This window comes from Lithobates pipiens, unplaced genomic scaffold (genome assembly GCF_037356315.1).
Source record: "Lithobates pipiens isolate NorthernLeopardFrog02 unplaced genomic scaffold, aLitPip1_a1.2 Scaffold_22, whole genome shotgun sequence".
NCBI classification, from domain to species: domain Eukaryota; kingdom Metazoa; phylum Chordata; class Amphibia; order Anura; family Ranidae; genus Lithobates; species Lithobates pipiens.
The window spans coordinates 128,753,831-128,776,972 of record NW_027507784.1 but is presented as its reverse complement, the minus strand read 5'-3'; the positions used below and the strand labels follow the sequence as shown (position 1 = coordinate 128,776,972).

Genomic DNA, 23,142 nt, shown 5'->3' with positions numbered 1-23,142 from the left:
TTGGACGAGGCTGCGGCAAAAACGGATTGGGCGGTGGGAGTCCAGGCGTTTCAGGTTCTATGTTCGGCCGCACTTGGTGTAGGCTGTTTTCCGGTGTCGGGGGGTGAGTGGGGGCTTGTGTAAGGGGGTTGTGTGATTTTGTCGGTGTCGTTTCAGATGGAGGTTTACCACGCCTCGTCTGGATTCTCGGACACTCCTATGTTTTTGGGGTGCCAGGCGAGCAGATGTCAGGCCGGAAGGACGTCAGTTGGGGATCCCGCGTAGAGAGGCTTGCATCAGGTGGTTGGGTATCCCGGGGATGCAGGGGGGTAGGGTCATACCTGAAATACACTGGTACGCCAGACTGGATAGGCCCCCTGTTGTGCTGGTTCTCCATGTTGGGGGGAATGACCTGGGGATTAGGTCCACTCGGGAGTTAATAGCGGACGTGAAGTGTGTTTTTCTCATGCTTCGGAGGGATTTCCCGGGTATGGTCATAGTCTGGTCTGACATTGTAGCACGCACGGCCTGGCGGAGGGCACGGTCTGTGGTCCGACTTAACAAAGCCCGTATTAAAGTTAACAAGGTTTTGGGGAGGTTCAAACGTAATGGAGGTTTAGTGGCGCGCCACGTGGAGTTGGAGGTTAACGTGGGTATGTACCTTCGGGGGGGATGGGGTCCATCTGTCGGCAGTGGGCATGGACCTTTGGGGTTGGGGTTGCAAGATGGGATTGAACGGGCCCTGCGGGTGTGGAGGGGCCCTTAAGGATAAGGGGGTCATCCTTGCGGGCTGTGGCGGTGTCTTTTGGTCTTTGATGGGGCAAAAGGAAACAGATGATGGAAATGTGGGGGGGAGCTCATAGGGATATGGGCCCTCCCTTTTGGTGTATCCCAGCGGAAGGGTAGGCTGGAATACGGGATTTGGTGGCATTGCGGGAAGGTGGTTGTCTCCAGGCTTATAAACGGCCGGAGGCCTGGTATGAAAAAGTTGGTCCCGCAGTGGAATGGTGGAAAAAGGTTATGTTTAAATGGGGGAACGTGGTACCGTCAAAGACCAACTGACTGGGAGTTCTTTTAAAATTACCGTTACCAAACAGTTGATATATATATTTATATATATATATATTTAATAAAGCTATTTAAGTTATTGGTTTGAAGAGTGTTAATAAAAGGCTGCTATGGCCAGTTATACTCCAACTCCTGTGTGGCCTGATTATTTGGGTAGAATGTAAAAGTTAAGATAATAATGGTATAGGAATCATTAGAAGGGAAGAAGGGGTAATTACAAGGGGAAATAAAGTACGGAGAGGTATGTCCCTAATGCATGGGTCATGCCTCTTGCTTCTTGAAGCCTCTGGGGCCTTTCAAAAAGGTGTGTATATGTAATGACAGATCATGTGACACTTAGATTGCACACAGGTGGACATCATTTCAATAATTATGTGATTTCTGAAGGTAATTGGTTGCTCCAGAGCTTTTTATGGGCGTCATAACAAAGGGGGTGAATACACACACATGCCATTTATCAGTTTTTAATTTCTGAAAAATAGTTTTATGTATATATTTTTCTAATTTTACTTCACCAACTTAGACTTTTTGTGTTCTTATCCATCACATATAATTCAGATTAAAAAAACATTGAACTAAAGGCTGTAATGTAACAAAATAGGTAAAAAGCCAAGGGGGTAAATACTTTTGCAAGGCACTGTACCTTAACAGACAAAGAGATAAGATATGGCTCAACATTTAATTTACTTATACAGTGGGAAAAAATAATAGCCTTAGGAGAAATGTTGGCTGTCTTTTGACACTATTGCTAAAATCATAGTTTTCATGGTTATTTTTCTTTACCCACCCCCCTCCCCCTTTTCACACTGGGGCGGTTTTCAGGCACTACAGCGCTAAAAATAGCACCTGTGTAGCGCATGAAAAAACCGGGCCCTTTCACTCCAGTGTGAAAGCCCGAGAGGTTTTAACCCTTTTTCGGCCGCTAGCGGGGGTTAAAACCACCCCGCTAGTGGCCGCAGACCGCCGCTAAAACGACGGTAAAGCGCCGCTAAAAATAGGCCGCATCGCTCCAGTGTGAAAGGAAATTGCTTTGGCGTGGGGTCTTCTTAGGCATCCAACTGTGAGCTATGTCTTGTTTATCATTGCCCATTAATGAGATAAGTTTTTAGCTCTTGAGTGCCTATGTTCATTGCGCTCCGTTTTGCACAAATCTTAGCTAGACCCTGGTTTGGCCCTTATTGTATCTCCTGCAGGGGTCATCTGTGTATCCTGTGTCATAATGTGCTCCATTTATTATTTTAATTTTATGTATAGGATCAGAACTCACTGGCGCAGCAGTGATATGTTATACTGATGTATCTGTAATCCTTTTATTTTTCTTTTACAATTCTATTTTCTGGCTTTTCTGCTGTATTGTATTGAAATTATTAATAAAGAATACAAAAAAAAAATCTTCAGTTTCTTGTATAATCCAATTGCTCAAATATGACCTTCAAGCCTTCAATGGCTTCAAGTCCACACAACATAATAAAGATAAAAATGTGCTTTACTTCTGTTAACTCTTCCATATTATGTTGTTCCATGTACTAGAGGATTGCACAGCAAATGCTGGGCATCATAATAGTATCATAGCTCCCAATTGTCCCTGATTTCAAGGGACTGTCCCTGATTTGCAGCAATGTCCCTCTGTCCCTCATTCCTGCTCATTTGTCCCTCATTTTGGGCTGATCTATATAGATATATATAAAATGCACTTTTTATCTTTCAAAAAGTGTTTCCCAGTGCTAAACCTTTCATCCAATTTCTAAATTGCTGCATTTGTAAATATAAAAAGCCAATGTAAAGGAATAGTAGTAGTAAAAAAAAAGTTCCTTGTGGATTTAATTAACCTTTTTTTTTTTTTGGACAATTCTCCTTTAAGGGGGTGTGACAGGGAGCGTGTCCTATGCCTACATACATTTTCTAGTAGGTGTCCCTCATTCCCTCTCAAAATGTTGGGAGGTATGTAGTATGCTGGATGATATCTGATGTAATCATACACATATAAGGGTTTATTTATTAAAGATTCAAAGTGCAATTACATTCTGTAAATTGAAGAAGCCTATATTGAACCTATTAGAGTCCATTCACACAGGGGCAACTTTGGATCCAATTTCAAGACGCCCCTAGTCGCCTCAAGTCACGCTACAGCAGCGCCTAGAGGCGATTCAGTTCGCATTGTGCGCTATATAAGTATTTCATTCATTCATTCATTCATACATGAAAAAAATCAATGTAAGTGAATGGATCCATCTTCTAGGGGACTTGTACCCATAGAATTCAGTGGAAGTCACCTCCAAATCATTTCTCCATCTACCGTATATTGAAGCGACTTTACAGGAAAAGAAATTATAGTACCTGCCCGCGAGAATGTGTTTCCAGCTCGAACCCATCGCGCTGGATCTCAGCGACAGGGTACTGTACATCTCGCGTTGGCTGCAATAGGAAAAACACATTTTCCTACTGCAGTGAGCGTGATAAAGAATCGACAATGTCGCCTCTCTAATAATAAAAACCGGCATAGGTCCCCACCCCCTTTCCTGATCAGCCAGGCTGCGTGCTCGGATAAGGGTCTGGTATAGATTCTGGGGGGACCCCCACGCAGTTTTTTCGGCGTCGGGGGTTTCCCTAAAAATCCATACCAGACCTAAGGGCCTGGTATGCTTTTGAAGGGGAACCCATGCTAGTTTTTTATTAAACATTTGAACTTGAAGTCATGTTGTAAGTCACCCCAAGTCGCGTTGAAGTCGCCCCAAGTCGCGCTGAGATTCATACTCAAGTCGTGTCCAAGTTACCTTCCAAAGTCGCGCTGGAAGTCGTGTTGCCCCTGTGTGAATGGACTTTTAAATGATCGTTTACTACAGTCATATCAATACAAAATGTTGGTGATCCTGTCAGTAAGTCTGTTGTCTTTCAAAAGAACCAACCATCTAGCAAATGTTGCAGTTACAGAGATTAGACAAACCATTTACCACTGACAGTGGTGCTTATAATTACCAGCTTTTATTTATTCATGCAAAACCTTTATCCCAAAAGTAAAAGAAAAGGAAAAAAACTGTTGGCTGTAACTTCTTATAAAGTGTGAGCTGGAGCTTGGCTTTAGTTTGATGTTTAGTTTAGTAGTGCATTTAGTGTATCTAACACACCCCACCCCTCCCCTCAGATTAACAATGCTGCTGAATAAAAGATGCCCCCTATACTCCTTCTTCCACAGAGTGAGGACACTCTAATACAGGAGGTGTGTTACTGGCCAGATCACCAGGTGAAAAAGAAGGGGAAAAAAATCTAACAAAAGGAAACAAATGCAGCCACCACATCTAATGATTGGTAAGCTGTAATATATGACATTTTTGATTTTGGGTTTAATACAATTTTAAATTACTACTTTTTGTTGATATGGGTTAGTTCTCTGGATTCTTCTTTTCCCATCTTTCAGTTTTCATTACATATATTACTTTGGACCCTGTGACATCATCACTGGGTCTCTGTACTTCTCTGTGCTTTTCAGGCACATTATGGTGGGAGTTGCTAGCAGGTTGCTGTACATACTGTAGCTTAATGACAACATCACAACACCTTGGTCCCAAATCCTCTTAAAGCCTCATACACACGATAGGACTTTGTACAAACTTTCCCTTGGATTTTTGTACAAAGGGCGTCGGCCCTGAACTTGTTAAGCATACACACAGCCAGGGGAGGGCTGGCAGCCTTAGGCCTGGGGGGCAAGTCTAGTCAAGTGGCCCACGAATCAGCTCACCATCAACAGTGCCCATCAATGCAGCCTCACCAATGCCCATCAATGCAGCCTCACCAATGCCCATCAATGCAGCCTTACTAGTGTCTATCAATGCAGCCTTACTAGTGTCCATCAATGCAGCCTTACTAGTGTCTATCAATGCAGCCTCATCAGTGCTCATCAATGCAGCCTCACCAGTGCCCATCAGCTCAGCCTTGTCAGTGCCCATCAATGCAGCCTCACCATAGCCCATCAATGCAGTCTGTTCAGTGCATGGGGATTAGAGAGAGAAAAGCTGCTGGATAAAACAGAGCGGAGATCTCCCGCTTACCCAGTGCGGCTTCTGTCATACGAAGTCCTGCCTTCTGGACCAGGTTCTATTATAGATGTCACCAGTGTGCTTTTTATCATAGGACATCCTTGGCTTCCTGGCGGTACACTGAGGTACACGTCACAGAGGAGCCGATGCACGTACCCGGTTGCTGTGATGTCTGCCGGGCACCCGCAATCGCTCATAACAGAGCAGGAATGTGGATCTGTGTGTGTAAATACACAGATCCACATCCTGTCAGGGGAGAGGAGACAGATCGTATGTTCCTAGTATATAGGATTGGTCTCCTCCCTAGTCAGTCCCATCTCCCCCACAGTTAGAATCACTCCCTAGGTAACACATTTAACCCCTTGATTGCCCCCTAGTGTTAACCCCTTCCCTGCCAGTGATATTTATACAGTAATCAGTGCATTTTTATAGCACTGATCGCTGTATAAAAGTCACTGGTCCCAAAATAGTGTCAAAAGTGTTCGATCTGTCCACCGCAATGTCACAGTCACAATAAAAATTGCAGAATTACTAGTAAAAAGAAAAAAATAATAAAAATTCCATAAATCAATAACCTATTTTGTAGACGCTATAACTTATTACTGCTTATCGCAATGTTTTTTACCAAAAATATGTAGAAAATTACACATCAGCCTAAACTGTTAAGGCTTAAGTTGGCATATTATAGCAAAAAGTAAAAAAATATTGTGTTTTTTTTTTAACCAGTTCCCGACCAGCGCACGCCGATGTACGTCGGCACAATGGCACAGGCAGGCATATTGGCGTACAGGTACGTCCAATCTGGTCGGGACCCCCGTGAGTCCGGTCGCGGGTCCCGCGGACTCGATCGCAGCGGGCATACCCGCGATCGTCTCACGGGGCGGCTGAACGGAGAGATGCCGTTGTAAACAGCATCTCCCCGTTCTGCCTAGCAACCAGTGACGCTGATCTCTGCTCCATGTGATTGGAGCAGAGATCAGTGTTCACAAAACGAAAGCCCAACCCCCCCACAGTTAGTAACACGCCCCTAGGAACACTTAACCCCTACACTGCCACCCCCTAGTTAACCCCTTCACTGCCAGTGTCATTTACACAGGAATCACTGCATTTGTATAGCAGTGATTGCTGTATAAATGACAATGGTCCCAAAAATGTGTCAAAAATGTCCGACGTGTCCGCCATAATGTCGCAGTCACAATAAAAATCACTGATCGCCGCCATTACTAGTAAAAAAAAATTATTACTAAAAATGCCATAAAACTATCCCCTATTTTGTACACACTATAACTTTTGCGCAAACCAATCAATAATCCCTTATTGCGATTTTTTTTTACCAAAAATATCTAGAAGAATACGTATCGGCCTAAACTGAGGGAAAAAATTTTTTTTTAGATATTTTTGGGGGATATTTAATATAACAAAAAGTAAAAAATAATGCGTTTTTTTCAAAATTGTCGCTCTATTTTTGTTTATAGCGCAAAAAAGAAAAACCGCAGGGGTGATCAAATACCACCAAAAGAAAGCTCTATTTGTAGGAAAAAAAGGACGTCAATTTTGTTTGGGAGCCACGTCGCACGACCGCACAATTGTCAGTTAAAGCGACGCAGTGCCGAATCGCAAAAAGTGGTCTGGTCTTTGGCCAGTAAAATGGTCCGGGGCTGAAGTGGTTAAAGTTGGCACTCTTTTTTTGTTTAAAGTGCAAATAACAAAAACCGCAGAGGTGATCAAATACCACCAAAAGAAAGCTCTATTTGTGGGAAAAAATAAATTTGGGTACAATGTTGCATGAGCGCACAATGAAAACTGACCTGGGCAGGAAGGGATGAAAATGCCCGGTATTGAAGTGGTAAATTAATGAAAGTGTATTTCTTCCAAAAAAAATTGTATTTGAAAAACAGCTACATAAATACAGTGTGACATAAAATATTGCAACAATTGCCATTTTATTCTCTAGGGTCTCTGCTAAAAAAAAAAAAAAAAAAAAAAAAAAAAAATTATATATATATATATATATATATATATATATATATATATATAATGCTTGGGGGTTCTAAGTAATTTTCTAACAAAATATTTGTTACTTGTAAACAAGTGTCAAAAATGGTTTAGGCATAAAGGGGTTAATAATATCAGCTCCCAGCTTGAAACAATGGGAAAGAAGTGAGCAATCTTCATAGTGTAAGACTTTTCTTTTTAATAAAAAATAAAAAAAAACACATTCACCAAAAAAACTTACATTATCTGTGCTCTGTCCTCAGGATCAGCCTCATGGGACGACAGTCTGCTCCCCCGCAGCCTCTCGTTTGTTCTCTTCCTGTGGTCAGGCTAGGGAATTTTTTGCTCCCAGGAATTGCTATTAGGCCACCGGGACTACATGTCCCACGATGCTTTGGGCTCTGATGGGCTCCCTCCCTCTACCAATGAGGAAGCAGGGGAGGGAACAGAGTGGGCAGACGCTCACACAGGCTGCAGTGTTCGGAGGAGAGGAGGAGGAGAGGAGGGGGGGGGGGAATCCCCCACATGAACTGACAGGTCAGGTTGGCTCTCACTCCACTGTCAGTGGATTAGTGTGAGCGTGACCGATGGGAGGTGCGGGAACAGAGCGGCCTCCACTACATAAGTGAGTGTGAGTGCCTCTTGAGTTTCCGCACCCCTCCCTCAGCTTGCAGCGGCAGCCCTGACCCGAAAAGAAAAGAAATCGTGAGCAGTGGCCGCCGGCCATTATGCATATATTGTTAGGGCAGCCTAGGGGGAAATTGCCACCCTGCCCCCCGGCTCAGCCCGCCCCTTCACACAGCAGGACTTTTTCAGCCAACTTTCACCAAACCACGTGGTTTTTCTGCTCTTTACTGCCACCTTTGGTCAACTTCTGTATTGTTGTCTGATCTTTTGCATTGATTCTGAGCATGCCTGTTTGCACTTTGTACAAAAGTCCTATGGTTTTCTGTACACAGGATCAGACTTTGCTCCATCGGACTTTTGTTGCCAGAAAGTTTGTCCGTTCGCACAGCCAACAAAAGTCTGATGAAAACCAAAAAAGTTTGTCCGATGGAGCATACACACGGTCGGATGTTGCTCCAAAACAGCTAATTTGCATGTTTGTTGTCAAAAAGTCTGATCGTCTGTATGGGCCTTAAGAGTCTTCAGCCCTTATGCAAGGTTTGTGCTGGCTCTTAAGGGTAGTTGAGCAAATTTCAAAATGCCTTGAAATTATGCTAGATACACTCCAGCCAGGAAATGAGTTGGGCATCAGCTTCTGATGCACATTGTGACAAACTCATAGCATGCAATGAAGTCATACTATGCATTTTCAGTACAGGGGAGGAGCCTGTACAACTATGTAAGACTGTAGGTAGGACTGGAATTATGTTTGTTAACCACTTCCCGACCAGCGCACGACGATGTACGTCGACAGAATGGCACGGGCAGGCATATTGGCGTACATGTACGTCCAATATTCGTTGCCGTCGTGCCATCGGGAGCGCGCCGCCGGCAGCGCGCTCCCGCGCTGGTCGGGACCCCCGTGAGTCCGGTCGCGGGACCCGCGGACTCGATCGCCGCGGGCATCCCCGCGATCGTCTCACGGAGCGGCCGAATGGAGGAAATGCTGTATAAACAACATTTTTCCATTCTGCCTAGCAACTAGTGACGCTGATCTCTGCTCCATGTGATTGGAGCAGAGATCAGTGTACACTAAATGAAAGCCCAACCCCCCCACAGTTAGTAACACACCCCTAGGAACACTTAACCCCTACACTGCCACCCACTGGTTAACCCTTTCACTGCCAGTGTCATTTACACAGGAATCACTGCATTTATATAGCAGTGATTACTGTATAAATGACAATGGTCCCAAAAATGTGTCAAAAATGTCCGATGGGTCCCCCACAATGTCGCAGTCACAATAAAAATCGCAGATCGCCGCCATTACTAGTAAAAAAAAAAATAATAAAAAATTATTAATAAAAATGCTATAAAACTATCCCTATTTTGTAAACGCTATAACTTTTGCGCAAACCAATCAATAATCGCTTATTGCGATTTTTTTTACCAAAAATATGTAGAAGAATACATATCGGCCTAAACTGAGGGAAAAAAATGTTTTTTTATATATTTTTGGGGGATATTTATTATTACAAAAAGTAAAAAATAATGCGTTTTTTTCAAAATTATCGCTCTATCTTTGTTTATAGCGCAAAAAATTAAAACCGCAGGGGTGATCAAATACCACCAAAAGAAAGCTCTATTTGTGGGGAAAAAAGGACGTTAATTTTGTTTGGGAGCCACGTCGCACGACCGCGCAATTGTCAGTTAAAGCGACGCAGTGCCGAATCGCAAAAAGTGGTCTGGTCTTTGACCAGCAAATTGGTCCGGTCTGAAAGTGGTTAAGGTACATCGGCAGAATGCCACTGGTTAGTAGTGAGTTTGTGAGAACTAAGGGTGTCTGCTAATATATAGCGAGACTTGCTCCATTTTAAGATCATCTTACTTTCCTCACCGGGATTGTATAACACTATTTGCACCTTCTATATTAATTGCCAAATCTGGAAAGTCCATAATGGACAACGTCATGGGAAACTATCATGCTACAACTGCCAAATTGTATGGAGGGCTCTATTAGATGCCATTTAGTGTTGAAATCTTACAATATATGCAATCTTTGGAAATGGATAGCTGTGAAGGATATTTATGCATATAAAGCCTCATACACACGATCGGACTTTGTACAAACTTTCCTGTGGATTTTTGTACAAAGGGCATCGGCCGTGAACTTGTATTGCAGGGGTAGGGAACCTTTTTGGCTGAGAGAGCCATGAACGCCACATATTTTAAAACGTAATTCAGCGAGAGCCATACAATATGTTTAAAACGAATTTATTTTTTTAATCGATTTCATAGTTTCATAGTTAGTAAGGTTGAATAAAGACACTAGTACATCCAGTTCAACCTGAGTGAGTGTCTAACCCTATCCCTGTACATTACACACTCACATTGGCCCCTACCCACAAGGAGCCCACAATCCACAATCCCCAAACTGGGGTACCCAGAGGAAACCCACGCAGGCACAGGGGGAACATGCAAACTCCAGGCAGGTAGTGTCGTGGTTGGGATTTGAACCAGCGACCCTTTCAATTATAACTGTAATATCCACATCATCTCCCCCACTGTAATATCCACATCTCCCCTAAGATTGCCTGCTTGCTTACCACTACACAGGCAGGGAGATCCACAAGCAGTTGAGGTGGGTGATGATGACGTCAGCGCGCTGCTCACCTAGGCCTCCGCCAGGTGTACCAAGATGGCCGCAGCTCCGGAGCTAGGCCAAAGCTGTGGCCTTTCCTATGGGCTCAATCCACGGATCGGCACACTGCGCAATCCGCGGATTGAGAGGTGAGAGCCAGATGCAGCCATCAAAAGAGCCACATCTGGCTCGAGAGCCATAAGTTCCCTACCCCTGTTGTATTGCATACACACAGCAGGACTTTTTCAGCCAACTTTCACCAAATCGTGTGTTTTTTTCTGCTCTTTACTGCCACCTTTGGTCAACTTCTGTATTGTTGTCTGATCTTTTGCATTGGTTCTGAGCATGCATGCTTTTACTTTGTACAAAAGTCCTATGGTTTTCTGTACACATGATTGGACTTTGCTCCATCATACTTTTGTTGCCGGAAAGTTTGTCCATTCGCACAGCCAACAAAAGTCCGATGTAAACCGAAAAAGTTTGTCCGATGGAGCGTACACATGGTCGGATGTTGCCTTAAAACAGCTAATTTGCATGTTTGTTGTCAAAAAGTCTGATCATGTGTATGGGCCTTTAGACTTACTACATGTGCTGCACTGTGGACATTGGTTTTGTATATATTTTCCATAAAGCCTCATACACACGATAGGACTTTGTACAAACTTTCCCTTGGATTTGTGTACAAAGGGCGTCGGCCCTGAACTTGTATTGCATACACACAGCAGGACTTTTTCAGCCAACTTTCACCAAACCACGTGGTTTTTCTGCTCTTTACCGCCTCCTTTGGTCAACTTCTGTATTGTTGTCTGATCTTTTGCATTGGTTCTGAGCATGCCTGTTTGCACTTTGTACAAAAGTCCTATGGTTTTCTGTACACACGATCAGACTTTGCTCCATTGGACTTTTGTTGCCAGAAAGTTTGTCCGTTCGCACAGCCAACAAAAGTCTGATGAAAACCAAAAAAGTTTGTCCGATGGAGCGTACACACGGTCGGATGTTGCTCCAAAACAGCTAATTTGCATGTTTGTTGTCAAAAAGTCTGATCGTGTATATGGGCCTTTAGAATTTATTAATTATCTGATGCAAACGTTTACTGTACAGCTATTACTGTATTATTATGGCTGAGGCTTTTTTAAAAATATTTGATTTGGGGTAATATTTTACTGCCCATGGTTTCTATTACAACATTTTTCTAACAAATATGTTGTTTTTAATCTTTTATAGTGTTGCGAAAATCACTATTATGTGGACACTAGATTGTACATGTTATTTTCATGTGATTATTCACTATTGGGCTATATGTTGTTTAGAATTTTCTTGTATTTACTCCAGTGTATAGGTTCAGAGGATTCCTTTAGTCTCTCTTCTTGTTAGTGTATTTTTATGTCCAAATTACTTTTTCTTCGCTCTGGTGTCTTCACTCCTGGGATTAGCTACTGACAATTTTTACATTTCATATATGTACTGTATTATTATCATACAAAATATATTGAATTCCCTAGTATGGTGTGATGCTCATCTAATCCATGAACCCATTAAATTACAGAGATCACCTTGTATGAATAACAACCAATATTTTCAGAATATATAGCAAACCTAAATTTGCAATTTCTTACATTTTGCTCTAAGTTCTCAAATTCAGCCTGTGCCTTCTTGGTGATCCTTGGTTGGATGCAAGATAAGGTAAGCGGTTGACCTTGGCCATCCAGGACCTCTTGAACGTCTCTTTCAGTGGCATTTATTATCCTCATCATTTTGGCTGTGATGTCACAGAGACCCTGAGCCGAAGTTCTCTGCAGATGGGAGAAGTTACTGTCCAATCAGAATTAATGGGGGGCGGGGTTAATTTTAGTTTGTAATATTTTCTTTGTAGTAGCAGATGCTGTGATACCCTTGCCTGCCTCTTACCGTTTTCCTTCTTGCCCACATAAACTGAAATCTACAAACCCACCAGCTAGAAAAGCAAGGTAAATAGAAGATTTTACAATGATAAACTATATATACACGCATGCCTTAAACTTTAGGCGGAATATAAATGAGGGGTAACAGGAAGGTACAAAAACTGGAGTATAAAATGATAGCATATCAAACAAATCTATAGTGTACTGTGACTCAGTAACATCAAGATGAAAAATAAGTTAAACACAAAGATATGCGCTCCATATTTCCTTTTTTATTATTTATTTATTTTTAGTACCAGCTAACTAGATCCATTAGCCTGAAACAAATGCTGCTTTCCCCGACACTTCAGTTTCCAACTGATCTGTCATGATAAATGGACAAAAGGGGGCTGCGAATGGGTGGGAGCACAGAGAGCTGGTAAAACACTAATTGCCAGTGTTGGCACAGCTCCTTGAGAGCTCTCAGCTTTAGCCTTGGAAGCCAGCTCAAGAGGTACTTTGATCTTCATGAAGCATCTTTAACTGTACTGTACGTACTAGCAGGACAGAAAACTCCAATTAGCAGTTTGCTATTGCAGGATGCAGGAACGGTTGGATGCCTGGATCTACTTTCCTCCCATTTGAAGTGATTATCAACCCCTAAGCCCACCACCAAAACAAACTTGCTCGTGTCAGAGTCTTGACCCTTTCTTAACTAAGCCCACATGCACGTAAACAACTGTATTTCTTTTTATGGAATAAAGCCTCTCTCTCTCATAGAAAGCATGACTGCATAGCTAATAAAAAAACTCTATTAAGAATGTATACACACATTAGCACCATGGGGAAAATCTTCATTCAAGATGCAAATTTAAGATAAAATGTACTATATAAAATTGCTCTAGCTTATAGGGTTACTATGTTTTGAGGTTTACAAGTATTGAAGTGCTTTACTAATGTTGTACCCTTTGTATTTTTATTGCATTTTATGTATTTGACATGTTTTTACAGAACTAACTTCATCCGCAGTGCTTTCTAAAGAACAATTAATTATTCACATCTCTCTGTTTGCCATGAACAAGCTTGCAATCTAAAGTTTTTACATTAGTAATATACTTGCACAGCTTTGCGGGGAAAATTAATTGGAAAATAATTTGTTTACCGGTATGTTTTTGAATTGTGTGAGAAAATGGGATTACTTGAAGGAAACACATGCACACTTAGGAAAAACATATAACCTCTATATAGTGTTCCTAGCATACTTAAAGAGGAGTTTCCATAAAAAAAAAGTTAAAAGTCAGCAGCTACAAATACTGCAGCTGCTGACTTTTAATAATCGGACACTTACCTGTTCCAGGGTCCAGCGATGTGGGGGGATCAAAGCCCCGCTTGCCCCCCTCCGCTCGGTGGCACCGGCATTGCAACTGTGGGCACCTGGCTGTGGCTTCACACCGGCTTTGTGTGTGTAAAACTATTATGCCACATACACACGGTCGGATTTTCCAGTGGAAAATGTTTCGGGAGCTTTTTGTCAAAAATCCCGACCATGTTTAGGCTCCATCGGATATTTTCCATCAGAATTTCCGACACACAAAATTTGAGATCTGGATCTCAAATTTTCTGACAACAAAATCCGTTAATTCCGATCGTGTGTACACAATTCCGAAGCACAAAGATCCACGCATGCTTGGAATCAAGCAGAAGAGCCGCACTGGCTATTGAACTTCAATTTTCTCGGCTCGTCGTACGTCACCGTGTTCTTGACGTTCAGAATTTCCGACAACATTTTTGTGACCGTGTATGTGCAAGACAAGTTTTAGCCAACATCCTTCGGAAAAAATGTGTTGTCAGAATGTGCGATCGTGTGTACGCAGCATTAGAATATTTTTTTACATTTTAGAATGGGGTGCTTCAAGTCTAATTTTGGAGGGTGCCTCGAGATTGTCCATAATTTTTAAAGGGTGCCTTGACTGAAGAAAAGTTGAGAAACACTGAGCTAGAGCAATTTTATATAATACATTTTATCTCAAATTTGCAGCTGCTTTTGAAGTAATGCTATTGTTTGGCTCAAATATTTGAATGAAGATTTGGCCCATAGTGCTAATGTGTGTATATATTCTTAAGAGAGTCTTTTATTAGTTATGCAATCATACTTTCTATAACAGAGAAAATTTATTCCATAAAAAGAAATAAACATAGCAGCAAGCAGATGGAGCCATAGCAGGCAGAGTGGGACACAACATCAGACACACCAGGAAGTGTCACATTCCAGCAGAAGCCCTTTCTCTGGAACAGAATGAAGACTGAAGTCATCATCCATTCAAGGCCGTCTTTAACCACTTGCCGCCCGCCCTATAGGCAATTGACGGCGGCAAAGTGGTTTCATAATCCTGACCGGACGTCATATGACGTGATCAGGATTATGAGCCGCTGCGCGCCCCCGGGGGCGCGCATCGCGGCGATCGTTGTTGCGGGGTGTCAGTCTGACACCCGGCAACTACGATCTCGGTAAAGAGACTCTGACGGAGACTCTTTACCATGTGATCAGCCGTGTCCAATCACGGCTGATCACAGTGTAAATGGGAAGAGCCGGTGATCGGCTTTCCCTCACTCGCGTCTGTCAGACGCGAGTAGAGGAGAGCAGATCGGCTGCTCCTCTGACAGGGGGGGTCTGTGCTGATCGATTATCAGCACAGCCCCCCCGAGGATGCCCACACTGGACCACCAGGGACGCCACCAGACCACCAGGGAAAAGGTAATAAAGGTCATAATCCTCCCTAGACCACCAGGGATGCCAGTCAGCACAATGGGTGCCAATCAGTGCCCATAATGGATGCCAATCAGTGCCCACAATGGGCATCACTGATTGGCATGCATTATTGTTTGGCACTGATTAGCATCCATTACTATAGTATAACACCGATGCCGCCTATGAGTGCCCACCTGTGCCACCTATGAGTGCCCACCTGTGCCGCCTATGAGTGCCCACCTGTGCCGCCTATCCATGCCCACCTGTGCCGCCTATCCATGCCCACCTGTGCCGCCTATCCATGCCCATCCGTGCCCATCCGTGCCGCCCATCCGTGCCGCCCATCCGTGCCAGCTATCAGTGCCAATTTGTGCCACCTATCAGTGTCCGTCCGTGTCGCCCATCCGTGTCGCCCATCCGTGTTGCCCATCCGTGTCGCCCATCAGTGCCACTTCATTGGTGCCACATTGGTGCCCATCAGTGCCGCCTTATCAGTGCCCATCAGTGTAGCCCCATCAGTGCCCATCAGTGAAGGAGAAAACGTACTTATTTACAAAGTTTTGAAACTGAAACAAAAAAAAACATTTTTTTTTTCAAAATTTTCGGTATTTTTTTTATTTGTAGCGCAAAAAATAAAAACCGTAGAGGTGATCAAATACCACCAAAAGAAAGCTCTATTTGTGGGAAAAAAATGATAAAAATTTCATTTGGGTACAGTGTAGCATGACCGCGCAATTGTCATTCAAAGTGCGACAGCGCTGAAAGCTCAAAATTGGTCTGGGCAGGAAGGTGTTTAAGTGCCCTGTATTGAAGTGGTTAATATTGATTGGACCCCAGGCAAAACATTTTTGGGGGGCCCCCTCCCATGCAATTTCACTCTCCACCTGCTCTGAGACATAAAATAAATAGAAGCTGGACTTAAAATCAGTTTACTGTATCAGATCAGGCAGCAATTGTGATTGGTTGCCAGAGGTTACAGCATATCATTACTGCTTACTGACTGGTTGCTAGAAGTTACAGCACACATTACGGCTCACTGATTAGTTGCTAAAGGTTACAGCAAATGATTTCTGCCTGTTAATTTGTTGCTAGAGATTACTGTACAGTAATAATGCTCACTGATTGCTAGAGGTTACAGCATATCATCTTCTCACTGCAGGGAAGCATGATATACATATGAATGCCACCTTTATTTACATATCAATGCAGCTGGCCACAGCTATTTGCTTAGTAATGCCGCTGCTATTTGCATATAAATGCCAGTTATTTACATGTAAACACAGGGTCTGCAGGTGAGTCATCTGTACACAACAACAGGGCTAAAACTTCAAGGGACAAGGAAATTTAAACTGGGATAGTTGGCAAGTATGAGGCAGCTACTTTGGGCCCCACAACAATGACAGGGCCCAGGGCAGCTGCCCCTTTTGCCCTGCCTTAAAGACGGCCCTGCATCCATTGGGCAGTTAAGTAACAGCAATCTTCGTTTACAGGCTCCTGATAGCTCAATTTACCTTGTGTAGAGACGGGGTCACTTCAAGGAGGAAGTATTAGTATATCTATAAATGGCCAAACCATAGGATCATATGAAGAGTTTGAAGACCCCACCTCACTATCTATGTGACACCATAAAGACAATGGAGTCTGTGAATCCCACAACGTTCAGCAATGCACACATCAACAATTTAAAGCATGAGAACTAAGGGCAGTTGGAATAGCTGGCCCAGGAACACAGCTGGAAACAATCTGCTATGCAACTATGAGAAAAATGTTGGGCAGTACAAATGGCTTACTTGCATCAAACAGAAATAGCTTTTTTTAATTTATTTTTTACATTGGTATTCTTAACTAAAGTTAGTTACCGTAGTTATTTCAACTCAAGGGCATGGGCATGGGCCATAGATAATAATGAAAGGCACTAAGGTGCAGATGATTCTCCGGAAACAGACCTGTTCTCAGTCTGACAAGAACTTGAAGCCAAGAGCAGTTTCTGTGATAAACAGATAACCAACCACTTTTAGGGTACAATTTAAAAGTGGAGGAGGAGGTCAAAGGCATCCCACTTTTCAAACACAAGGGAAGAGTAGAATGTCAGGGATGTTTGATGTCTTGGAGTGATCGATTCAATATTTCCAAACTGCAGTGTAACCCCTTTCATGGTGCAAACAACAAAAGAACCACCGACAAAGTGTTTTTGTTTAAAAAATAACTAAAATGAACAAAAAATAAATAAAGAGAACCAAAAATTAGCATCATAATATTGTAATTTTATTGCTATGGTATTTTAAAGCTGAACAATATTGACTTAGAAAAGAGCATGTAATCATGTAATGCTGTTGGGCATTTGCTTGGTCTTAAAACTGTATGCTTCGTTTGGTTTATTTGCTTAAATTTGTGTTCAAGAACTGGTGCCAGGCAAGCTGTCTGGCTTTGGTGTGGTGATACTGGTACTGTAGGAGGGGAAGGAATGCAAGAAAACATTACTTGCCCACTCATTAACACTTACTACATGCTTTGTTAATTAAGAAATGGGGATGTGCAGGGGAAACATTGTTTGCTGGAAGTGCTGCCCATTGGCTACAACATTCTGCTGCCTTGCATGTGCTGATAATAGGGGAAGTGATTTCACATACAGCATATAAATACAGTGCCTTGCAAAAGTATTCACCCCCTTGGGTTTTTACCTATTTTGTTACACTACAGTCTTTAGTTCAATGTTTTTTTAATCTGAATTATATGTGTGGGATCAGAACATAATAGTCTAAGCCCTTGTACACACGGTCAGAGAATCTGTCGGAATGAGTCTTATCGGACCGCGTCGTCAGATAATCTGACTGTGTGTGGTATGCATCGGACTGATTCCGTCCGAATCTCCGTCCGACCCAATTTTCCAACATGTTGGAAATATTTCCCGACCAACTGGGCCAGATGGACCTAATCCGATCATGTGTAGAGCATTTTCATCGGACCAAGTGCCACGCATGCTCAGATCAAATTCCTATATCAAAGCTATTGGCTACTAGCCTGAATGTAGTCCCATCGTAACGAAATTACCTCATCACGTTCTGAAAGATCGTATTTTTCGCCAATTTGGCCCGACCGTGTGTATGCAACAGTTTCGGACACAATCCGTCGACTAAATCCGACGGGCAAAATCCGACGGATTTGGTTGGCAAAATCTCCGACCGTGTGTACGTGGGCTTAGTCGATGAAGTAAAACTAGACAAATATATACATAAAACAATTTTTCAGAAATTAAAAAAATTTGGTGCAACCAATTACCTTCATAAGTCACATAATTAGTGAAATGATGTCCACCGGTGTGTAATCTAAGTGTCACATGATCTGTCATTACATATACATACCTTTTTGAAAGGCCCCAGAGGCTGCAACACCTAAGCAAGAGGCACCACTAACCAAACACTGCCATGAAGACCAAGGAACTCTCCAAACAAGTAAGGGACAATGTTGTTGAGAAGTACAAGTCAGGGTTGGGTTTTAAAAAAAAATCCAAATCTTTGATGCTCCCTAGGAGCACCATGAAATCTATCAAAACCAAATGGAAAGAACATGGCACAACAGCAAACCTGTCAAGAGACGGCCGCACACTAAAACTCATGGACCAGCCAAGGAAGGCATTGCCTGGTCCATAGAGTTGGGCTTTATGGCAGAGTGTCCAGAAGAAAGCCATTACTTTCAGCAAAAAAAATAAATAAAATGTCACGTTTTGAGTTTGCGGGAGACTCCCAAAATGTGTGGCGGAAGGTGCTCTGGTCTGATGAGACTAAAATTGAACTTATTGGCCATTAAAGAATACGCTAAGTCTGGTGCAAACCCAACACATCACATCACCCAAAGAACACCACAGTAAAACATGGTGGTGGCAGCATCATGCTGTGGGCATGTTTTTCAGCTGTCGGGAATGGGAAATGGGTCAGAGTTAAGGGAAAGATGGATGGTTCTAAATACAGGGATATTCTTGATGTCAGAGAACTCACAGTGCAAATGCCCGTCTCTGTACAGCAGTGGCTAATTCCCACTCCGCTAATGCCAATGGGCATTGTTAGAGAACTCACAGTGCTAATGTTCGTCTCCATGCAGCAGTGGCTCATTCACATTCCGCTAATGCCAATGGGCATGTGCAGTGTCCCCGTCAGAGGCGAACGAGTTCCAGAATGAACGTGCACACTTGCGCACCCATACAAACGTGTGCGTACACTCGCACATCCATGCGAACGTGTGTACGCACGCGCGCACGCACATTCACGTCCACCAATCCTGGCGCATGGCTTCCTATATAAATAGAGTCTCTGCCTGATACCAGTGCTTCCTGATTCTATACCTTGCTGCCAGCCCGTTGCCAACCTCTGCCTGTCCTTGACTACAAACTTGCCTTCCGTTTATGTACCTTGTTGCCAATCAGTTGCCAACCTTTGCCTGTTCCTGATGTTGCAGTTGTTCCTGAATCCATTTTTACCTGCCTGGCTTCCGCTGAACATTTCTGGTGATCAGTCTTCACACCTTCTTCCGAGAGTATCTTGTATGCCTTCTTCCGAGAGTATCCTGTATCTCCAAGCTCCAGCCTTCAGCCTGCAGGCACCTGCACCCTTTTGTTGCCCCAGCACTCCCTGTGCCCACTAAAAGGGGTGTTTTGACCGAAACCTTGCAAGAGGCCAACCTCAGCATTTCAGACTCCACTGTAAGGTACGTGACACTTGAGCAAAGCCTGTCCTACTCTGTGTGTGATTTGAGGCTAGGACGGAGGTTCGCCTTCCAGCAGGACAATGACCCCAAATACACTGCTAAAGCAACACTTGAATGGTTTGAGTGTAAATGTGTTGGAATGGCCTAGTCAAAGCCCAAACCTCAATCCTATAGAAAATCTGTGGTCAGACTTAAAGATTGTTGCAAGGCACTGTACATTTACACTTACAGTATAAATAGTACAATTTAATGATGGTCTTTTCAAATTTCACATGGTTGGTTTTATATAGTAGTTTTCCTGCCTAACAGGGAGACTGAATTGGTACAGCCAGGAAGTCCTGTGTGTTTAACAAGTGTTTCTGTATTTGCTTTGACTTATCTGTATCCAGGCAGCTTGGAAGCAGGAAGCCATGCCTGAGAGGATCGGGATGTGACTCATGTGAGTTCAGACCAAGGATCTAGGAGTGTGTCCTTGTGTAGACTACCCCTCTGTGCTAGGAAAGTCCGTTACCAGGTACAGCAGAAAGGGGATACTGGCCAGTGTCCTGAAGACAGAGCAATAGTCTATCCTTCTAAAGCCGCGTACACACGGTCGGAGAATCCGTCGGAATGCGTCTTATCGGACCGTGTCGTCAGATAATCTGACTGTGTGTGGTATGCATCGGACTGATTCCGTCCGAATCTCCATCCGACCCAATTTTCCAACATGTTGGAAATATTTCCCGACCAACTAGGCCGGTCGGACATATTCCGATCATGTATAGAGAATTTTGATCGGACCAAGTGCCACGCATACTCAGATCAAATTCCTACATCAAAGCTATTGGCTACTAGCCTGAATCTAGTCCCATCGTAACGAAATTACGCCATCATGTTCTGAAAGATCTGATTTTTCGACAACTTAGTCCGACCGTGTGTATGCATCAGTTTCGGACACAATCCGTCAGACTAAATCTGACGGACAAAATCCGACGGATTTGGTTGGCAGAATCTCCGACCGTGTGTACAGGGGCTAATAGAGAACTTGCAAGTTGAAGAAGTTCTCCTCCCTGTAATTAGTTGAATCTGGAGTATCCCACTACATTTCCTTCCCTATCTAAGTTCTTAATAAAACATAAAAAAACAACCAAAACCCCTAGACTGATTATTCAAGAATCGAGTCTAAGTGTGTGCCTGGCTGTGGAAAATATTGTCTGCGGAAAATATTGTCTGCCTAGCTGAGGAGTTAAAGCAACAGAGTAAATATCTGAAAAGTGTGGCGTGCATTTCTATTCAATACTTTGTATAACCATCTTTCGCTGCAATTACAGCTGCAAGTCTTTTTGGGGGATGTCTCTACCAGCTTTGCACATCTAGAGAATGACATTTTTGCCCATTCTTCTTTGCAAAATAGCTCAAGTTTTGTCAGATTGGATGGAGAGCTTCTGTGAACAGCAATTTTCAAGTCATGCCACAGAATCTCAATTGCATTTAGGTCTGGACTTTGACTGAGTCATTCTAACACGTGAATATACTTAGATCTAAACCATTCCATTGTAGCTCTGGCTCTATGTTTAGGGGCGCTGTCCTGCTGGAAGGCGAACCTCCACCCCAGTCTCAAGCTTTTTCACAGACTGTTAACAGGTTTTCTTCTCAGATTATCCTGTATTTAGCTCCATCCATCTTCCTATCAACTCTCACCAGCTTCCGTGTCCCTGATGAAGATGAGCATCCACCACAACATGATGCTGCCACCACCATGTTTCACTGTGGGGATGGTGTGTTCAGGGTGATGTGTAGTATTAGCTTTCCGCCACACATAGTGTTTTGCTTTTCGGTCAAAAAGTTAAATTTTGGTCTCATCTGACCAGAACACCTTATTCCACGTGTTTGCTCTGTTCCCCACATGGCATTCTCGCAAACTGCAAACAGGACTTCTTATGGCTTTCTTTCAACAATAGTTTTCTTCTTGCCACTCTTCCATAAAGGCCAGATTTGTGGAGTGCATGACTAATAGTTGACCTGTGGACAGATTCTGATATGTGGATCTCTGCAGCTCCTCCAGAGTTACCATGGGCCTCTTGGCCGCTTCTCTGATTAATGCCCTTCTTGCCCGGCCTGTCAGTTTAGGTGGACAACCATGTCTTGGTAGGTTTGCAGTTGTGCCATACTCTTTCCATTTTTGGATGATGGATTGAACAGTGCAGTATAACCTAACCTTGCTTTAAACGTCTCCACAACTTTATTCCTGACCTGTCTGCTGTGTTCCTTGGCCTTCATGATGCTGTTTGTTCACCAAGGTTCTTTAACAAACCTCTGAGGGCTTCACAGAACAGCTGTATTTATACTGAGATTAAATTACACACAGGTGGACTCTATTTATTTATTAGGTGACTTCTGAAGGCAATTGGTTCCACTAGATTCTAGTTATGGGGTATCAGAGTAAAGGGGGATGAAAACAGATGCACACCATACTTTTCAGATATTTGTAAAATATTTTGAAAACCATTTATCATTTTTCTTCCTTTTCACAATTATGTGCCACTTTGTTTTGGTCTATCACATAAAATCCCAATACAATATATTTATGTTTTTGGTTGTAACATGACCAAGTGTGCAAAATGTCAAGGGGTGTAAATACCTTTTCAAGGCACTGTATATATTCAAGGCACTGTATATATAAAATGTAATGTAACTATGATGATTTTGGAAGTAAGACGCACTTTTCCCCCCCAAAATGTGAGGGAAATTGTCTCTGCGTCTTATGGTACGAATATACGACCGGCACTGCCCTCCGCCGCTGTCGCCGCCTCCCCCCCACCTCCGTCATGCTAGTACTGGAAGACAGATATCCCAGGCCCCCGCGAGCGCTGGGCGATCTTCTGGCTGGGCCTCACACCTGCTGAGATAGAAGATAGAGCAGCTGAGCAATGGCATGGATCAGCCTGCATTAATGGGAATGTTCAGGCTGCATTAATGGGAATGTTCAGGCTGCATTTCTTTGGCACAGGTCAGGCTACGTTTATGGCAATCGTTAGGCTGCATTTATGGTAATGGTCAGGCTACATTTATGGTAATGGTCAAGCTGCATTTCTTAGGCACATGTCAGGCTGCATTTATGGCAATGGTCAGGCTGCATTTATGGCAATGGTCAGGCTGCATTTCTTTGACACAGGTCAGGCTGCATTTCTTTGACACAGGTCAGGCTGCATTTCATGGGCACTGGTAAATATTTTAGTATACCATTTGTTTCAGAATAATGTTTTGCTTGTTTTCCTCCTCTAAAACCTAGGTGCGTCTTATGGAGTAAAAAGTACGGTATGTATTTTTTTTGTACTTCCATTATTTTTCCAAAGAAAGTTACAAAGCATGCAATAATAACCAATAACACACGCTGCCCAGTATGAGTGGTCATGAAAAACTATTGCGGTTGTGAAGATAGTGGTCAGTGGGTAAAGTTGGGGAGCCCGACAAGCAACTATAGGGAGGACCCAAAATATAGATACATGA

At 43.1% G+C, this 23,142-nt stretch overlaps 1 protein-coding gene across 8 annotated transcripts in view; it reads right to left on the bottom strand.

The window, feature by feature from the left end:
• The window catches only part of MLPH (melanophilin), a 122,864-nt gene that overhangs the window by 28,321 nt on the left and 71,401 nt on the right, over positions 1-23,142 (bottom strand). For 6 of the 8 annotated variants that reach the window (XM_077448243.1, XM_077448245.1, XM_077448244.1 and 3 more), the window contains one exon: positions 11,940-12,116. The exons of the other annotated variants lie outside the window; for them this stretch is intronic. In XM_077448243.1, coding sequence (XP_077304369.1) covers positions 11,940-12,116 — 177 coding nt within the window. The remainder of the gene's footprint in view (positions 1-11,939; positions 12,117-23,142) is intronic. 8 annotated transcript variants of the gene reach the window in all.